General features: G+C 39.4%; 1 protein-coding gene across 1 annotated transcript in view; it reads left to right on the forward strand.

Annotated features, from left to right (window-relative positions):
* The first annotated feature begins 551 nt into the window (after nucleotides 1-551).
* Nucleotides 552-19,183, forward strand: part of LOC126355225 (uncharacterized) — a 38,887-nt gene continuing 20,255 nt past the window's right edge. The window contains exons 1-3 of the mRNA XM_050005484.1: nucleotides 552-751; nucleotides 832-894; nucleotides 999-1,061. Of these exons, the coding sequence (XP_049861441.1) occupies nucleotides 680-751; nucleotides 832-894; nucleotides 999-1,061 (198 nt within the window). The 5' untranslated portion in view covers nucleotides 552-679. The remainder of the gene's footprint in view (nucleotides 752-831; nucleotides 895-998; nucleotides 1,062-19,183) is intronic.

Raw genomic sequence — 19,183 nt, forward strand, 5'->3', positions numbered from 1 at the left:
ACAATAACGAGTCGGAGTGACGCAACTGTTCTGTTAAAACTGTGGCATAACGTTAAGGGGCAGGAGAATGAACCTGCTTTCTCTTTGAGTATGCGCATACTCTTTAAGAAAAGCCTACTTTACGGTAGAAACACTATGAAAGAAACAAGTGTACCGTAATGGTCATATTTTGCTGTGAAAGTATATTCCTTTCAATATTTCTCACTTAAGCGCCATTCAAAAACAAGTTTGCTACATAGCTCAATGCGATTTCTGCAGTTAGTTCTACGAGCCTGCACTACTTTCTTTTTTTTCTTGTTCTGTTCTTTTTAGTACCGGTAAATGACGGCATGAAGTATGGCAGGAAGTGCTTATTTCTCCGCAGTGCTTATTTTTCCATTGAAATTTTACCACTGAAGTCCCACGAAATATTTGATTCTATCAAACAAGAACGTTGCATCTAAATTTAATAAGAATAACAAATTAAATAAGAAGTTAGTATCCTAACTAAAATCTGAAAAAGTTCAAAATAACTGTCAAAATTAACATAGCGATGCATTTCGCGCTGGTAAAGCCGTTGCTATGTATACAAACTGTAAACAAATGAGTCACAGCATATTTTTTTGCTAGTCAGAAGGAACCATGTGACAAACAGCCAAAATATTCAATGACTTGATAAACAAATATACCCCCCCAGAAAATGTTATCCACCGTTTCACCTTTCTGGAATATTGTGTTAATAATGCTTAATGGCATTGTGTTTTGGACTGTGGTAAGCCCCGGAATGTTTGCAATTATTTATACATGCGTTCTGTTATTGAAGCACCTGCATTATAATTGTTTACATTGCAGCTCTGTTTGGTTCTTAAAGAAAGATGGACTTTGATTGCAAGTATACGACACCTGCGAACAGCGGTGAGTAATTATGTAATACCAAACTTTCTTATTGCAGTTTCTGTGTATATACCCACACGATATTGTTGAACATTGCAAGCATAAACAAATTTTCTTCGTTTCAGATCTTCCGCGTGAAATCGTTGATGGAGAGAATGGAAGATGAACTAGATGACTGCATTGAAGAGGTTGGCAACTAAGTTTATCTATAAATTAGATGAGACGTAGAGAAAATGTTGTTCTTGTTGTATTTGACAGTCGAGCAGAAAGTGAGAATGTTGCATATGTACTGCACCATTGGGTTCCTTAATTGGACAAAAACGGAAATTGTCGATGAAATGCCTTCTGCAATTGAGACAGCAGCACAATATTTTACACGCCCCGTGGTAACGTCTGATTTACTCTTGTGACGTGATGAAGCATCGCGCCTATATCGCCCAACCTGGAGGAGGAATATTCGATGCTAATCGTTGTTTTCGATCAGTGACGTACATTGCAAATAATTTGGTGACTAAAACGTGACACCTGTGGCGATTTTTCCATTCAGACCATGCAATTTTTGGTAAAAGTTATTTTTTGGACCCTCCAGTTTGTTGCCACAGTCAGATTTTCTGCTTTCACATCTGTAGGCATCGCCAACTCACAACCATGTTGTCACCTTTCGACTTAAGCTAGACCTTGAGCTACACTGCAGATCAGTCTGTCACCACAACCAAGACGGGAGTATCGAATAACATGCGTTGGCTTTGACAACAATCAGCGGAATGGTCATCATCCAAGTCAACTTAAGACTTTAGGCTAAGCTACAGCTAAGTGCCACCGCAGCCTGGTGTTTTACTTACACATTTGACAGTTTCACCAAATAACAACTAAACTGTGAAAACATGTGCCGAAAGGAGACATCACAATAACCAGTAACATTATATCACTGTTCAGAGCCAACAACTATTATTGAATATCCCTGAACTCCCAATCTATTTGAAAACCATGCTGCTGCTATGCTTTGTTATTCTGTTTAAGTGGCCATCTACTAAGCTTCTCCTTTTATTGTCGTTAATGAGGTAAATTAACGTATGTGGGCTGTCTGTTTTCCCCCTTTAATGTTAGGATGTTTTCACTCACTGTCTCCAAAGTGAGTGTCGGATGTAAGCAGCAATAACAAATTAAACAAATGAATTAAAGGTAGCAGCCATGTTGCTGCTTTTTGAAGTACAAGTAGAGGAAGGACTTTGACAGATCATGTGTACCTGCGTGTGTAACTGCAGCAATGTGACACGGATTTATACATTTGCCAAAACTAAATACCATATCATCACAGTCCTACATTAAATGTAACATGCAGTGTACCAAATGCTCTTTGAACACGATGGTGGTGCTCGATGTCACCTGAATAGGTTTCAGTGTCAAATGTATTCTTCTAGTAGCAGCAGTGTACTGCTACACCATATTGGACCAGTATTGAACATGCACAGGCAGGGAAGAATGGGAGTACTGATGCTGATAGTAACTACTTGGAGACAGTGAACTGTATAAATTGATAGATTGTTATAGCCAGTGGCATTGAGAAAAGCTGAAATTACTAAAACTGAATAAATTGTCAGGGTGCAATGTAGTCCCAGTCCAATTCTACAGAATTTGCAACTGTGTTATCCTGTCTGTTGTTCATGATTCATGTAAATCCCTCAAACAAAGAACTGTTCCCTGTGATCGGAAGAAGGACGTCACACTAGCCCAGAATGGTATTAGCAGAAGTGACACAGAAAACTGTCGTCAAGTATTATTAACACTCATCTGTTGTAAAACCTTAGAAAATACCCTGAGCTCAAATGTAATTAGGTACTGATATCTGAAACAGAATAACCTCCTTGATGCTAGCTGGTATAGATTCCAAAAGCACTGGTCATGCGAAACCCAACTCATGTTTTGTACTTGCAGACACCCTTAGTGTCATTAATCATTGGAGAAGGTGGATTCTGCATTTATTTCAAAAAAACATTTGACTCAGTACCACATTGACATTTATCAACAAAATTTGTCACTGGGTTGATGCTGCCTTGGTAGGGAAGCATGTAATCTTGGACAGAGAGTCATTGACAGATGAAGAACAAGCCTCAGGCATGCTTCAGGGAAGTGTACAGATAACATTGCTGTTAATGTTGTATATTTCTGATCTGGCAGACAATATTAACTCAGACTTTTTAATATGATTCATTTTTGAAGTATTTTCTAAAAACAATGCTGTACAAATATTCATGTAGGTCTTGATAAGATTTTAACGTGGTGCAAACATTGCAAATTAATTTAAATGTTAAGATACTAAAAATTTTGCACTTCGCAGAATGCAAAAACATAGTATATTATGACTGCAGTATCAGTGGGTCCCAGCTGGTATGAATCAACCTGTACAATTATCAGGATGTAATAATCTTTAGGGATTTGAAATGGAATGGTTAAATAAGCCCAACTGCAAGTAAGGGAGGTGATGGACTTCGATTCAGTAGGAAGATGCTTGAAAACTGCAATAAGTCTGCATAGGAGATTACTCAAATACATGTGTGTGGTCCTTTCTAGTGTATTGCTCCAGTTTGTAGGACCCATGCCAAATAGGACTAACAGGGTACATTGAATGTATACAGAGAACAGGAGAATAAATGGTCACAGCTTTTTTAACTCACAGGAGGGTGTCAACAGAGACACTAAAGAACTTGAATTGGCAGATACTAAAGAGGGTCACCTATTATCCCATGAAAGCCTACTTACAGAGTTTAAAAGAACCAGTATTAAGTGAGGAATCTAAGGTGTATATACTGCAACCTCTCACCTACCATTCCTGTAGGGACTGTGAAAATGGGATTAGACTAATTACAGCATAAACACAGGCATTTAATGTGCTATTCTACCTATGCTCCACATACAAATGTAAGGGAAAGAAATCTTAATATATGGTACAATGGGAAGTACTGCCTGCCACACACTTTTAGTAGTTTGCGGAGTGCTGATCTCTCAATTTAGGTTGATACCTGAATAGTCATTGTTTTGAGATTTTTATAAACAACTTCCTTGTGAAAAGGCATTCTGCAGCTGCTTACATACTACTTACTAGCTATAATTGTGCCAAATAAAAATTCACTTGAGAGAATTGTTGTCTAGCATAAAAGATTAATTAAAGTGTGTACTGAGTGTGTAAGGGTCCACTTCTGTCACTCAGTGTATATTTATGGTTTTGAAAGGAATATTTGATAGTATTAAGACAGTAAAAGTTGTCATCTGGTATCCTCATCTTTCTGAGATGTAGGATGCGTGTGCAGTTTAAACAACAAATATGCAGGCACTCATTCCCAGTTTTTATGAGTATCCTTTACTGCTGGCTGGTTAAGAAATTACTGAATCCTGCATAAAAGATAATAATCACTGTTGACCAAAAATGATCACGTAGTTAAGGCGTGCTGCTGTGAAAGACGGAGGACACATGATGATGAAGTAATTTCATTGGTTGTCTTGTATCATTTTCGAACAAGGTATAGTTGGATGCGGAACAAGTCATTTGTGAAATGATATTATGGATATTTTACAACTGCATAATACACAACAGTTTACGTTTTCTGCAAACCACTACGAAGTACATCGCAGAGGGTACATCCCAATGTACCAGTTATTAAGGTTTCAGTGAAATTTTACTTACAGTAGCAGTGCACAGTGTGCTGATGTTGGCAACGACCAGCCATGAGGTAAATAATTAATGCTATTCCTGCTCTATGGTTGTCAAGTTCTTGAATGTACCCTTGTCCACTCAGTAAATCAATTATCTTCGTAAAGTGAACATTTCGTAATAAAACGTTTGTGTTAGTATGAATGTCATGTAATTCTGAGTATTCAACCATCATTGCCAGGACACTATGCCACCTCTGCTGCCATAAGTAAAATTTAGTTCTAGAGTTTCTTCCCATTCCATTCACATAGGGAGCACAGGAACAATGTATGTTTGAATGTCTCTGTGCATGCTGTAAGTATTCTAATCTTATCCTCACGGTCCCTGTGTGTATATCCTAGAGTCATCATTTAATGCTGGTTCTCGAAATTTTTTTAAGAGACTTTCTCAGGATAGTTTACATGTAGCTTCAAGAGTGTTCCTGTTCAGTTCCTTCAGTATCTCTGTGAGACTCTCCCACAGATGAAACAAACCTGTGACCATTCACACTGCCCTTCCCTGTATATGTTTAGTATCCCTTGTTAGCCCTGTTTGGTACAGGTTCCACATACACTGTCCTTCCCTGTATATGTTTACTATCCCTTGTTAGCCCTGTTTGGTACAGGTTCCACACACTCGAGCAATATTCTTTAACCAGTTGTACGAGTGATTTGTACGCAATCTCCTTTGTGGACTGATTACATTTCCTCAGTATTCTACCAATTAACTGAAGTACAGGTCAGACAATTGGCTTTAAGTTTTTATGTTCACACAAGTTCTTATCCACATTCGTTTATTTTAATAAGTGTCAGGGCACCAATAACCTCGCTGTTGGGTGCCCATTAGATCCCAACACACACACACACACACACACACACACACACACACACACACACACACACACACACACACACACACACACACACAAAGTTCCCAAGGGATTAGCAGCTCCTTTATCAATAAATACTAAATTTAAAATACTAAATTTATTTAGTAATTTCTTAATTTCATAGTTATTGCATAGCATGTGTCTAGAACATTCTTAAGGTTACAGAGAATATTATGCAGTTTGTAGAGTCCTTTTCTATCTGTAAGTGTTGCTTGCTGAGGATTTTCAGTATACTGTAGAAGCTGTAGTCGGTAAATGTCTTCAATCTGACTTTGAAAGTTGGCAAAGTATTTTAATGTTATTGTAAATTATTTTTCCATAATGTAACATTTCTTTCTGACAGAGGCTAGAATTTACTTGTTAAATGTGAATTTTTTTGTGTGTGATCATGGAAGTCTTAATATCAGAGGAACCAACACAGATTTTAGTAGCATATTTCTTAATGAATGTAACTGCCTCAAATATATATGCATTGCATCCAAAAAAGCATAACCCTAGATGTTGTATTGCCTCAAAACATAACACCATCTGCAGTTTTACAGGACTCGTATTAGGTAATAAGTAAAGCTCAATTTATTTTAGGCATCTACACTGTGTGTCTCCTACCTACAATTATCCTGTAGCCAGATTCCTAGACTTTTGTGTTATTTATGAATTGAATAGCTCTGTCATATTGCTGTGTATTAATATCCCGTTCATCCATATTTGTTAAATTGTGGAAGTGTAGTGCTACTGTTTTGTTTTCATTAATGATCAGTTTATTTTTGTTGAACCATTTCCAGATACTGGTTAAAGTTTCTGTTATATACCTCTCAAGTATTTCAACACTCATTCCACTGAATAAATCACTTGCAATAATATTTATTTGATTTCAGATCATTTATATACACCAGGAATAAAAATATACAATAGGAAAAACAGGTATGACATGATCCTTTTGTTGGGTGTGCTTCTGATGCCCACTATTGTGAAGCTTGTAAATTAATTTGTCGCAGTCAGTCATATAAAAGCCGTGGACAAGCCAAGGCATATACCAGTGATATGTCCCTCATTGCCTAACCTGATGAGCACTAAACTTAATTTTTCATAAACAGCTTTGCCAGTTGATCGGCTTTTCCTGAATCTTTGTTGTTCTGTGGAAAGGAGTCGATGTTTATACCGGAGATCTGAAAGGTCCTTTTGGAAAGTTCTAATCGATAGAGAACTCTTGCACAGATTGGAGAGGTTTAGTAATTAAGGTCACCACAGTTCTTGATGGTATAGTCTGGCATACCATCTACGATGTAGAAAATGGACTTTAAAGTTTTAATTGTTGTTAAGATCTCTTCCTGATTTCTTGGAAGAAGAGAGAAGCGGGGTGGTTGTCTGAGGTTTCATGAACTATATCCTGTTAGTCCTGCAATTCGAATCCACTGACCAGCTTTTCACTTATGTTTGAGAAGTGTTTGTTGAATGTGTCTGCAATTTCCTCTGGGTTAGTTATTTTTTATACTGTTTGATCTACTGCAAATTGTGATTTTATGGGCTGTCACTGTCTTTGTGCTGTTTTACTAGTTTTCACATAGCTTTCATCATCTTGTTAGTGGTTCTGATGTAATTATCATTTGGCATTTACTTGGTGTCTTTTATAACTTTCTTAAATAACATTTTGTACACTTCAGCATATGGGTGGAATTCATTATTTACATTGCGAGTTTTTGACATTCATAATCTTTTTTTTCCTTTGTGATATTTCTTAATGCCAGGGGCGAGCCACAAGAGAATTCTGGCTTGACTGCTAAGTTTTTGTTTCTTGATTAGGACTGATATGGGTACTTGACTATACTGTACTTAACAGATTGAATGTTTCATTGTTTCTGATTTATCTGATTTATTCTGAGCATAGCTAATGTACACCACCTGGCTAAAAAAGTGAAGCACACGGAAGACAAAGTCAAATGTCACTGTAACTTTGTAAAAGTACTCCCCATCAGCTGATGTGTAAATGATTAGAATTGAAATTCTCTGTGACAGGTAGAATTGCTACCAGAGGTGCATTAGTGTTGTATGTGTTTAGTAGGCCTAGTAGAGTACATAAGGGACATGGACAATGCCAGACGTTGAGTGAATTTGAAGAACATGCAGATACTGCATACTTGTGTCAGACAGAGTTATCAGCACTTGGCTGAGTTTGAAATGAGCCTCATTGTGCATGTACATGTGGTCAGCTGATTGAATTGTGCAAAATATAGATTTGTGTGGCATTTGGATGTGCCAGTGGCCCAATGTTGGTTACCCATCAGAAGGGACGATTGTCGTGTTGTGCATGAAACACATCATAACTTCTCCACATGTCATTCACCATCTGAGAGTAAGTAATGTACTCACTGTAACATCCTTTGTCATCCTGCACCATTGGACAGAGACTAGCAGTAACTGAACTTGGATATTATCATCATATGCTGCTGCTAACACAGATGGCTGCATTCAGAATGGTGTTATGACTGTGAAGCATGGAGTGCTGGCACATAATGTTGCACATTCTGTTCAGCTATAAATTATGGTTGTGTGCTTCCCCAACAAGTATTGCGGGGACCTCAGGAGATGTCTCATACTTCCAATGTCTTGGAGAGAGACAGCAGTGTTACACTTGGTGTCACGGTGTGGGGAGCCATTGGGTATGACTTCAGGTCATGGCTGGTAGTGATTGAGGGAATTCTGATGACAAAGCAGTACATTATGGACACCCTGCAGCTTCGTGTGTTGCCTTGTGTGCCACAGGATCATGATGCCATTTTTCAACTTGACAGCACCTGTCCACCCATGAGACGCATCTCTGTGAAGTGTCTGCTTGATGTTGAGGTACCGTCATTGCCAGCAAGATCCCCAGACCTGCCCCTGATAGAAAACATGTGGGACCAGCTCAGACTCTACTCTGTCCCAGTGCCGGTGTTCAGTAAATCGAGGACCTGTTACAACATTTGTGGGCTAACTCTTCTCTGGAGAGGATAAAATTTCTTCATGAAACACTTCCCAAATGAACCAGTGCTTGCATTCAGAACAGAGGGGATGTAGTGTTATACTGATAAGTGGGGGCATGATGGTTTTTTCTGAATTTTATTCAGTTTTGTACTCACTGAACTAATGTCACATACCCTTTCAACCTGTGAAGTTTTGTTACATTTCATTTTTTACCCTCTTTCCGGGTGCTTAACGTTTTTGTCAGGCAGAATATAATATAAAGGAGGAAAACAGCTCTTTAACACTTATTGTTTACTGAATAAGCCTCACACATATTCAGTGGGCCACCTTCAGAATGAATTGGAAGGCCAAGGGAGGAACAGCAAATCTCAAGCAGATAAGAAGCCTTGGGTACTTCTAGTAACATTAAGAGAATAAGCAAGGAAAGCACTGAATGGATGTTGTCACTTCATTCTCAACAATCTGCCCATTGTTGAAAAGATTCACGACACGAAGCAACCAGGATTGTTCATGATATCCTAGACCAGAGCCAGCCAGAAAGTCTGCACACATGCGGAGCTGCTGCCTGTGTGCAACTTCCTGGTCACAGTGTACACACTTACCAGGCACACAAACCAGGAATGGAACTGTCATTGCTCATTTAGAGTGTGTCGCTAAGCACAGATGTCGGCTTCACGTAACTCAGTAAATGAGATAAACTGTACCTAGAGCATTCTCGTGCTCTTCTCACATTGTGCACTGGGATCATGGGAAGGTACATCTTATTGCATCCCCCCAATCAAGAAACATCACGGTTCTAAAACAAAACATAAAAACAAATGGTGCGTAATATGCTGTGTGCACTGGTGGGATGTTGGTGCGGAGGCATATTAATCACTGAAAAATTGTAATTGGTGATCGCACTGGCGCGTACAGTGTGCAGCCAATCATCACTGATGGAGTAAGGACAGCATCCCCAGCATGATGACTAGAGGCTGGCGAAGCAGCTGTAGAGGTGGTGTCATCCCCAACATTGGCAGTGGGAGTGGCATATCCAGGGCACTGATGATTGGAGTTGCATCGGTCGTGAGGTGAGATGTTAAATCTGCCGTATCAACAAAGGAGGGCAGGGGGTCTACACTGGGGCCTGCCTGCCTATTTGCGAAACTGGTAGAGATGACTGACAGTGAGTCATGTAGGGTGACATCGATATTGTCCGGCAGGAAATTACTTGTATTGAGTTGTACTTTGAAGTGAGTGTCTGTTGGTTGTGGAGGACCTGATGCAGGGCATGCCACGCCACCAGGGAGTTGGCTTGAGTCCATGCAGGCTTCAGCCTGTTTAAGGACACAGTAGTGGTCTTTCCTGACATGATAATGTCAAATGTACTGGTGGCCACTTGACTATGTGGTATGGGCTGCTGTAGATGGGGAGGGGGGGGGGGGGTTCAAAGCTGGCTTGATAGCATCTGTGTGCAGCATAACATGGGAACAGGTGAACAAATATTGTAATCTGTGTGTGATGGGTAGTTGGTGGCACATGGATGTTCATATATGCTCATGCACTCACTGCACTGATTCCAGCAGGTCATGGTCTGGTGTATCTGAGCTGTGGCAGCTTTAATTTTGGTAAGCATGGTGCTCCGCTGATGCCATTAACTGCTTGGACTGTCAATATCGATACTGCTCATGTGTCAGGAGATCGGGTCTTCGGTCGAGGCATATGTTATTGGTTTTGGTGGGCCCGTGACTGGTAAGTTGCTGATTTTGGGGGACTCCTGCTGTCCAATAAGGGCCTCAAGAAGGCATGAGTGATAAAATCGGCTGTATTAAGGACTGATAGCAGCGAGTTGCGGGAAGAGGAGTGGATGGCTCGTGCCACCTGCTCAACAAGTTCCTGGCCAACTCTGCAAGCTTTAATTTTACGGCACCTCATAGACCATTTGCACTGATTGGAGGCAATAATACACCTGCCTGGAATCCTGGAAGTCATGGCTCTTTCACACTTGAGTGGAGTCAAATGTTGTTTTTTATCAGTACTTGTTATCATAAAGCCACTTGTGTTTTAACGTGTCATATTAATGCACCTCTGAGTGATTGTGTCCGTAGTCATCAGTCAAGAGTAACTGGCGATGATTTGTTGTTCCAGGCCATATTCCAAGCAAGTGTGCGAGCATTCTCTGTTACAAGTTAAGTTGATGAAATTGAAAGTGTAACATAGTCTGTATCGAAGGCAAGGTACCCTTTTACAGATGAGTATACCCTAGTAATTGGATTTGCAGACACTGATATTTCACTTCATTAATTTTCAAGTAATTTAAGGAGTGTTAAACTTGTAACTTGTATGTGTAGTCACGTCCGGAATAAGTCAATATTGCCTACAATGTAGACATTTTCGTCTGTGGCCTTATTTGGACAGATTACTGTTCCCTTCTGATGTGTGTTGATGGGGTAATTTTGGCAGCGGATGATGCATTGCAGTTTCCTGGGCCTGTAGCAAATACTTGTGTTCTTTCTGTTGCGGTGACACTTTCATCATCACACAACATCTAGGTTGGCCCGCAATTTGGAAGCTGTACCAGCCGCCTTGCGTTGGCCTGAGTTAAGTAAATTTGATTGCTTGATAACACGGCAGAGCATCACCAATTAATCAGGAACTCTGGATCTATTCAGTATTGTGAGTTCTGCAAGCCCTAAGTTTCTCGTCACTATACCTACTCTTTAACCACTCGTTTAAACCTTGCACCATTATTGCTAGTTCTGGAGCATGTTAAGTTTTAAAGCCTATTGTTTATGAGTATGGACAGTTGAGTTTCTCCTTTTATCCCCAGTCATTAGCTAACTCCACTCGTTGTAAAATTAGCCTGCTTGTTGGCTGTGACAGCCTCCTGCAGTATTTGACAGCTTATCTTGACTTTTTAGGGTTGTATATATTTAGGGGTCATTCTCAATGTTTTTGCTGGTGTGCACCAGCTGGGAGTCACATTTAAATTGTATGCCTTCCCAGCTTTTCTTGTATTGTGGGGGATTGTATATTTATTTAAGGGTCATTTTCAATGTTTTTGCTGGTGTGCAATGTAGACATTTTCGTCTGTGGCCTTATTTGGACAGATTACTGTTCCCTTCTGATGTGTGTTGATGGGGTAATTTTGGCAGCGGATGATGCATTGCAGTTTCCTGGGCCTGGAGCAAATACTTGTGTTCTTTCTGTTGCGGTGACACTTTCATCATCACACAACATCTAGGTTGGCCCGCAATTTGGAAGCTGTACCAGCCGCCTTGCGTTGGCCCGAGTTAAGTAAATTTGATTGCTTGATAACACGGCAGAGCATCACCAATTAATCAGGAACTCTGGATCTATTCAGTATTGTGAGTTCTGCAAGCCCTAAGTTCCTCATCACTATACCTACTCTTTAACCACTCGTTTAAACCTTGCACCATTATTGCTAGTTCTGGAGCATGTTAAGTTTTAAAGCCTATTGTTTATGAGTATGGACAGTTGAGTTTCTCCTTTTATCCCCAGTCATTAGCTAACTCCACTCGTTGTAAAATTAGCCTGCTTGTTGGCTGTGACAGCCTCCTGCAGTATTTGACAGCTTATCTTGACTTTTTAGGGTTGTATATATTTAAGGGTCATTCTCAATGTTTTTGCTGGTGTGCACCAGCTGGGAGTCACATTTAAATTGTATGCCTTCCCAGCTTTTCTTGTATTGTGGGGGATTGTATATTTATTTAAGGGTCATTTTCAATGTTTTTGCTGGTGTGCACTAGCTGGAAGTCCCGTTTAAATCGTATGCCTTCCCAGCTTTGCTTGTACTTTGGGGAATTGGGCATTTCATTGCTTAAGCGATTTTATTAAGGCTTATAGATTGTTAAGGGCTTTGTGACACCGACAATCATTGGCATGACTTGGTACATTTAGTTACAGTAATTTGTCTCATTTTGCCAGTAAAACTCTGTTTGTTGAACCTGTCTGCAGCTACACCTAGTTGGTGTGACTTGTTACTTATATTTGAGGACTGTATATTCATGCTTTCAAGCCCTGTTCTTAATGATATAAATTCCTAAAGTTTGTTACTAATGAATTGATCCTGTTCAAGTTCTTTAAATTACTGTGAGAATTGTTGTTCTTTCGACGGGGTTTTTAATTTGTAATCATAATGATTGTTGTTAAGCCATAAAGTGTATTCCACGAAACAACAAACAACGAAATATGTGGGTCCACAGGTATCAGTAGCTACACCGTGAGTGACAAATTATGCAGGGAGGTAGAACGACTCACCATATAGGACCTCAGCAAGTGAGGCGTTCAGACCTTCCTTATGAGCAGTCCTAACTCTGAGAAGCACCCAGGACATGACATCAGTCCACAACTGCTAGTGGCACGTTAAAGCTACCTTGGGCATGCAGTGCTGTTGTTCCACTAGGCCATTCAGCTGCGGTGGTCAGCAGTCGTGTGGAAATGATAGCACCTGCAAAGTTGTCACGCTTCACTGAACAAGGCAGACTCAAATTGTCCGCCTTGGTCAGTCATTAGTGAGGTAGGACAGCTGAACCTAGCAGTTCCGTTGCAAAAAAAAAGCCTTGGTGACTGTTTCAACTGAAATGTCCAGCAGCAGGGCAGACACAAGCCATCATGTCGTATGGTCAGTCATGGATAAGATGTACTTTGAACCCTGCAACTCTGGGAGTGGCCCAACTAAATCAATATGAACGTGTTGAAAACGCCCATTTGGGATATGGGATTTTGCAAAGGGGGTCTTGAGCATGGTATCCACACACACACACACACACACACACACACACACACACACACACACTTCAGTTTATTAATCTTCACCTGTTTGTCTCTATAAGTGAGAGTCAGCAGATGTATTACAAGTTCTGCCAAGTTAATATTGTTAGAAAAAGAAGTGTCATAGAAAGTTATTAGGAAAGTAAAGTTTATTATATTTTAAGCACCCCCTCCCCCCACATTCTCCATCAGCCACTATTCAATGACGACCGTGACAGGACGGCACAGAGCAGAATATGAACAGACCTTTCAATTGTTGAGATAAAAATCCTTTGAGATAAAATTGTGTAAAGTCAACATTACAGTGCAAAATAATTCATTCAAATTCTGTAAGACTGTATCAGAAAATAATCAGGTTCATTAATGTGTTTTAATTGAATAGTATCGATACAAAAAAATTTCATGTTAAAATTTTTTTTGTTTTCTTTTCATAATTTTGTTAAACACTGTTCACAATGGAGTCAAAGGAAATGGCCTCATTACAAAATGCAATATGCCAAGATGTCGGAAATCTGAGCTTGGCAACAGTTGAAAGAAATGCACCAACTCGTGAACTGTCCGGTGGCTGCCAAAACAACCAGGTTGGTGTCCAACTATTAAAAAATGATGACACTGGTAATATAACTAATCATGATGTCACTTTTATGACGATCAATGAGACAATTTCTTAGTTCTCACCAGGAAACATTTTTTCAAATAGTGAAACTGAAGCATGCGACAGCGAAAATTCCTCTGATTATTTGCTCACGATGTCGTGAACGCAAGAGTGGGAAATAGTTCATAAAAGCAATGTAAATAGTGGCGAGACATACAGTTTGACACAACTCATGCAACTAATAACACAACAGTTTACTCAGCAGTTCACAAGACATCAGGAAAATATAGGACAACAGCTTACAGGCATTAAACAGTTCCAAGAATAGTATTAGTCAATAGTTCAGTGAGGTGAGCAAAACTATACGCACTGAGTTATCTGACGAACTATCTGGGAAGTTGACAGAGTTCAGTAAACAACTAAAGCAATAAATAATTACCGACATGTCCTGCAATATAAATACATCAGTGGAAAAAGTAACATCTGTAGACTATAAACAGGAACAAGTTGCAGGTGAGTTACAAAACCTTAGTGAAGCATATTCTCAAATTCAGGAGGTGCAATCCAAGTGGATGCGTCGGTAAAAAATGTGACGAATGCTTCAAGGCATATGCAAAAACCTACCTACAGAAATACACAAGTTGAGTCTAAGAGTAGATCAGGTAAGTTTAGAGTCAGAATTTGCCAAAACACAGAGAGATGGGTTATGTGCAGATGTAAAGGAAATAACTGAAAAAGCTGAAGCAGGAATGCTGGATAAGGACAGCACTCTTGCTGAAAAGGTAGTGTGAGAATGCAAAATTCATGTAGATACTGTAGAAGAAGCTCTAAAAGAGAAAGGAAGTCAACTTTTAGCTAAAATAGATTCTGGTTTAAAGGAAGCAGAGGAAATGTTACAAGGCAGTGTTTCTTAGTATGATCAAAAGATTATCAGAAGTAGCAAATCAGTGACAATTTAGCTGTTTATTTTTGTTTTTGTGGTATGATCATTATGTTCAACATGTTGCCAAATAATTCTACGTTATAGGATTTTGTTGGGAGTGTTATAATTCTGTATATGAGCAATAATCGTTGAAAACAGCTGGTCGTTTGTAAAATATATAAGTATCTGTGTGTCCAGTCATCCTTACTGTTGCGTTGTTTTTGGATCTTGGGAATTGCAGTTTTTCCGCCCTTATCATACCCATTAGGTGGACTCAATTTTGAATTGTGCAATCTATGATAGCAAGTCTCCTTCGTATGTCAGACCAAATCTCACATGCAATTCTGTAGGTGAACCTGTGAATTAACATATAAGTATGAACGAAAACACATGTTTCACATGTGAAAGTTAGTTGAGGCGGATGTTGTATAATTATTTGCTAGTTGCTGTTTTTGCGTTTACGACCACGTTCCACATGGCTTAACCAGATAAAAAAATGTCGCTGTGTATATTCTAACAGGGAGAGTTTATACTACAACTATCTACACAATCCAAAACAACATATGACACGAAACCAACCTATGCTTTTAGAGCAGTTAGATACCTTCACTGGTTGCCTACAATACAGGGTTAGCCTATCAAAGGAAAAAAACGGAAGGTTGCATAATGCAACAACACTTGCTGGCAGTTGCACCTGTCAAGCGAGCGCAGTTGCCATGCACTACGCCACGGGCGAGCGAAAAAACACCGTCACTGACAGCATGGTGTGTTTGTCAACATTACTTTCAGATGAGGGATTACTTAGGCATTGACAATTTCTGATATTCACTTCTGAAGGGAAAAGAACGCACCCTGTGGTCTTTATCAGATCATTTCGAAAAGTTTTACCTCATACCTGGACCGAAGGCCTGAAAATTAGATTTGTTGTTGGATATACACAGGATGATGTTCTGCTATAGGCTACAGACATGGCGGAACATTGCCACTATTATGAACAATTTGAGAGAGCCTTTCTGGGCAAGTATAGGTCTGAGGCCGTACAAGAGAGGCCCAGATGTGAAGTATTCAACCCAGCTCCGTCCAATAGCAAGTATGGAAGCGTAAGGGGGCTATTATGAAAAATATTTGAATAAAACCAGATACTGGACGAACCTGGTATCCCAAGTAGATGTGCTGAAAATTTTAAAGATCCGTCGTCCCACCTACATTAGGGAAAAACTCATTACCATCCTGGAAAACGACACCGAATACTTTCTATCTGTAATGGACTCAATAGTTTTGAATAGATTTGATATATGAAGAGAGACCAGTACAACCCAAGCCTGTTAATACGCTGATAGCGACACTGAGATTTTTGGACCACCTAGTAAACAACGGATTCGTAATACGACAAGAATGGCAACCTTTCTCCACACAGACTTGTGGTAATGGTAACAGTAATTGCGAGGGCAATGGAGGAAGCTGTAAATACAAAGGTGGATATAAAGGAAATGGGCAAAGATTTAGCAAAAACAACTACAACGGGCGAGTAGCATATGGCAAGCCTGTACAATATGTACAGACACAAGCTACCAGCATTAATCAGCCAATTGCTTTGCAAACACAAAACAATACCAGACAACCGAATAACCCACAGACGGTGGAATTTGGCCAGAAAAGTAACATACATATACCGTATAAAGCGCAGAGGCAAAGAGAATTTCAGTCGAGAGCCTTTCGGGATACTGATTGGCGTAATCAAAACCAACAGTCCACATAGTGGGAGTTACACATAACCCAGAAATTGATGCCACTGCAACGCCGGAAAACTTGAACTGGTCACGGTAGGCCCCCGTTCTGTGACCTTGGAGGGGAGTGGGGGCACAAGCTTGATAACACTTGCTTTATCAGATATGATCAAGGTAGGGTATACCCTCTAAGTTGTATGTATGTATAATAATATTACATTTAGGACGCTGGAAAATCACATTCCAGAATTTATGTTGTTAGATGATAAGGAAAATTTTTGTTTGTGTTTTTCTTATATGTTGAATGTGCAAATGACAAGGTGAGGGGATGTAACAAGGTAGAATTTTACTTTTGTGTGTCTAGATATAATGATACTTAAAACACAACACTTCGCCTTGCATGTTGCCCAGGTGTAAATGAATAAACGAACTTGTGAAACACACAGTAGCACGGCAATGTACTACACAACTCGCCACGATGTTAATGGTAACAGAGCGACGCAGCGCATGTGCATTGGGGAGAAACCTAGTCAATAAACTGCAAGCGCGTGCATGCCAGACAAACCCAGCTGAAAGTGTTAGAGCACCCAAAACAAACAAACCCTATGAGCTACAGCCTGCACTAGCACCTTTAAAGTCTAATGCATAAACAGGGACATAGAAAATTAAGGGAGAGTTTATACTATAACTACGGCTATCTACACAGTACACACAAAGATAAGCTAAGGGATTATATACACAGAAAGGGATCCTAAACTACACTATTATGTACATTATATCTACATATTTACAAATTTAAGTATTGAAAGTACACACACTAATTGTAATTGAGGGACCAGAAAACTTGTTGCAGGTAAACAAGTGAGTACAATATAAGTGGCAAACTGAATAAAAGTTTGCACCATGCTTATAATACACTTTGTCTTTCAGATTTATGATGTAAATAGAGACACACACATCACACATGACTTTCAATGAGTTTGTGATAGCACGACTGCACACTAAAGTAATTGAATACATGGTTGAATATATGAAAGAGGTATTAGTGACCATCAAGCCACTGTACACTTATCCATGAAGATTTAGTTTTAAGCAAGTGGGTCCCCCACCCCCTCCCCCAACTCCCAGGGACTGACACATCAACACATCCTAAAGTGAAGAAAGATAAATGATTGTCGAGTGTTAGGTACCATATAAACATAAGAAAGGACCACACCACAAGTAAATATAGTTATAAATTTATATGTATGAATGTCATAGTGTGAAAATATGTGTAGAAGAATACAGTTGCAGTACATCGCATATCACGATGCTAAACTAAGGTGGAGCACTACCAAATAATTAAGGGGTCGAAACCTAATTACTGAGAGCATCGACTACCCATGGAAGCATGAAACACCTGATTTACTTTGAAATTTTTGTACACGTTTGCTACTAATCTAAACACTATTTTACGCTCATTGTACATATTTATTTTTGTAGTTGTATTTTTATTTTTTTTATTTCATTTTGTTTATTTATTTATTTGTTATGTGTGCAAAGGACACTACAAGAATTTTGTGTAATGCAACGGTATGAAAGGCGCTCAAAAACATACGAAACCTGCCTGCATGTGAGATATGTGGGTGTGCGCATGATGAACTAAAGATGAGAATACTTCATGTAACAAAATTTTCTGCGCTTGACAACATCATAGAAGTGGCTAAACATTTACCTTGTCGGTGGATGTCGGATGTACAGCTGGTGTCCCCACTGAATAAGTGCGAGTGACGAGGTGAAATACATTCCCCGGGTTGCTGATATGGAAGCCAGTTGTCACCACATGGAAGATTCCACAAAGGGTCACGCCGCTGAACAGGAGCTTCACGAATTTGTGCAGTGAAGGCTATGTGAAAGCGAGCTGGGACGGTAACAGACATTGAGCTGCGGGCGCATGCTTCATAAGCTTAATACTGGGCAGATACCGTATGTATGTGTTAAGGGAAGCTGACATGCCTATATAAATTGATAACAGTATAGGATAAAAAAAATAAGCTCAGACACTGTGCACCTCCGTATGATATCATGCCACAGTGGGGAACAATTTTAAAGAATAATTTTTTTTCTTCTCTCGTTCTTTTCTATATATATATAATTTTGTATCGTAGGCATACAAACAAAACAAGGAGAGATATGCTCTTCAATTTATTAATCTTCTCCTGTTTGTCTCTATAAATGATAGAGGGCAGATGTATTACTAGTTCTGCCAAGTTAATATTGTTAGAAAAAATGTGTAGTCCAACCGGACATTAAAGAAGTGGTGCAGAAAGTTATTAGGAAAGCAAACTTTATTCGTACATTCATATTCTATTCATCATTTCGCCCACACTGAGAATCCTGCATCAAGAGGATCGAAGCAAACAAGAAGAATTTGTGTGAGCAGAGGATGGGCGATCCGGAACCAGTATTGTCATACCAATCTCCATGCACAGTAGCAGTAACAAGTAAAGGATGTACATAAATTTACAAAGGTTTATCTGATAATGTATTGGAGATCTGTTGATGTTAATGCCAGCTAAAGTTCACTCAGAATATGTTTTCCTTTCTGATTTATTTCAATTATTCTTTCAAAATTTCTTTTTTAATTAAATTTAAGCAGCAATTTTTGATCAGTTACCGTTATATATCATATTTTATGCATGCCCCTCCTAAACTTCCTCGGCAACTATTCACTTGTTGACAAGGAATGCAAACCCTGATCCATGCAGTGCAATCA

The sequence above is a fragment of the Schistocerca gregaria genome, chromosome 3 (genome assembly GCF_023897955.1).
Source record: "Schistocerca gregaria isolate iqSchGreg1 chromosome 3, iqSchGreg1.2, whole genome shotgun sequence".
NCBI lineage: Eukaryota > Metazoa > Arthropoda > Insecta > Orthoptera > Acrididae > Schistocerca > Schistocerca gregaria.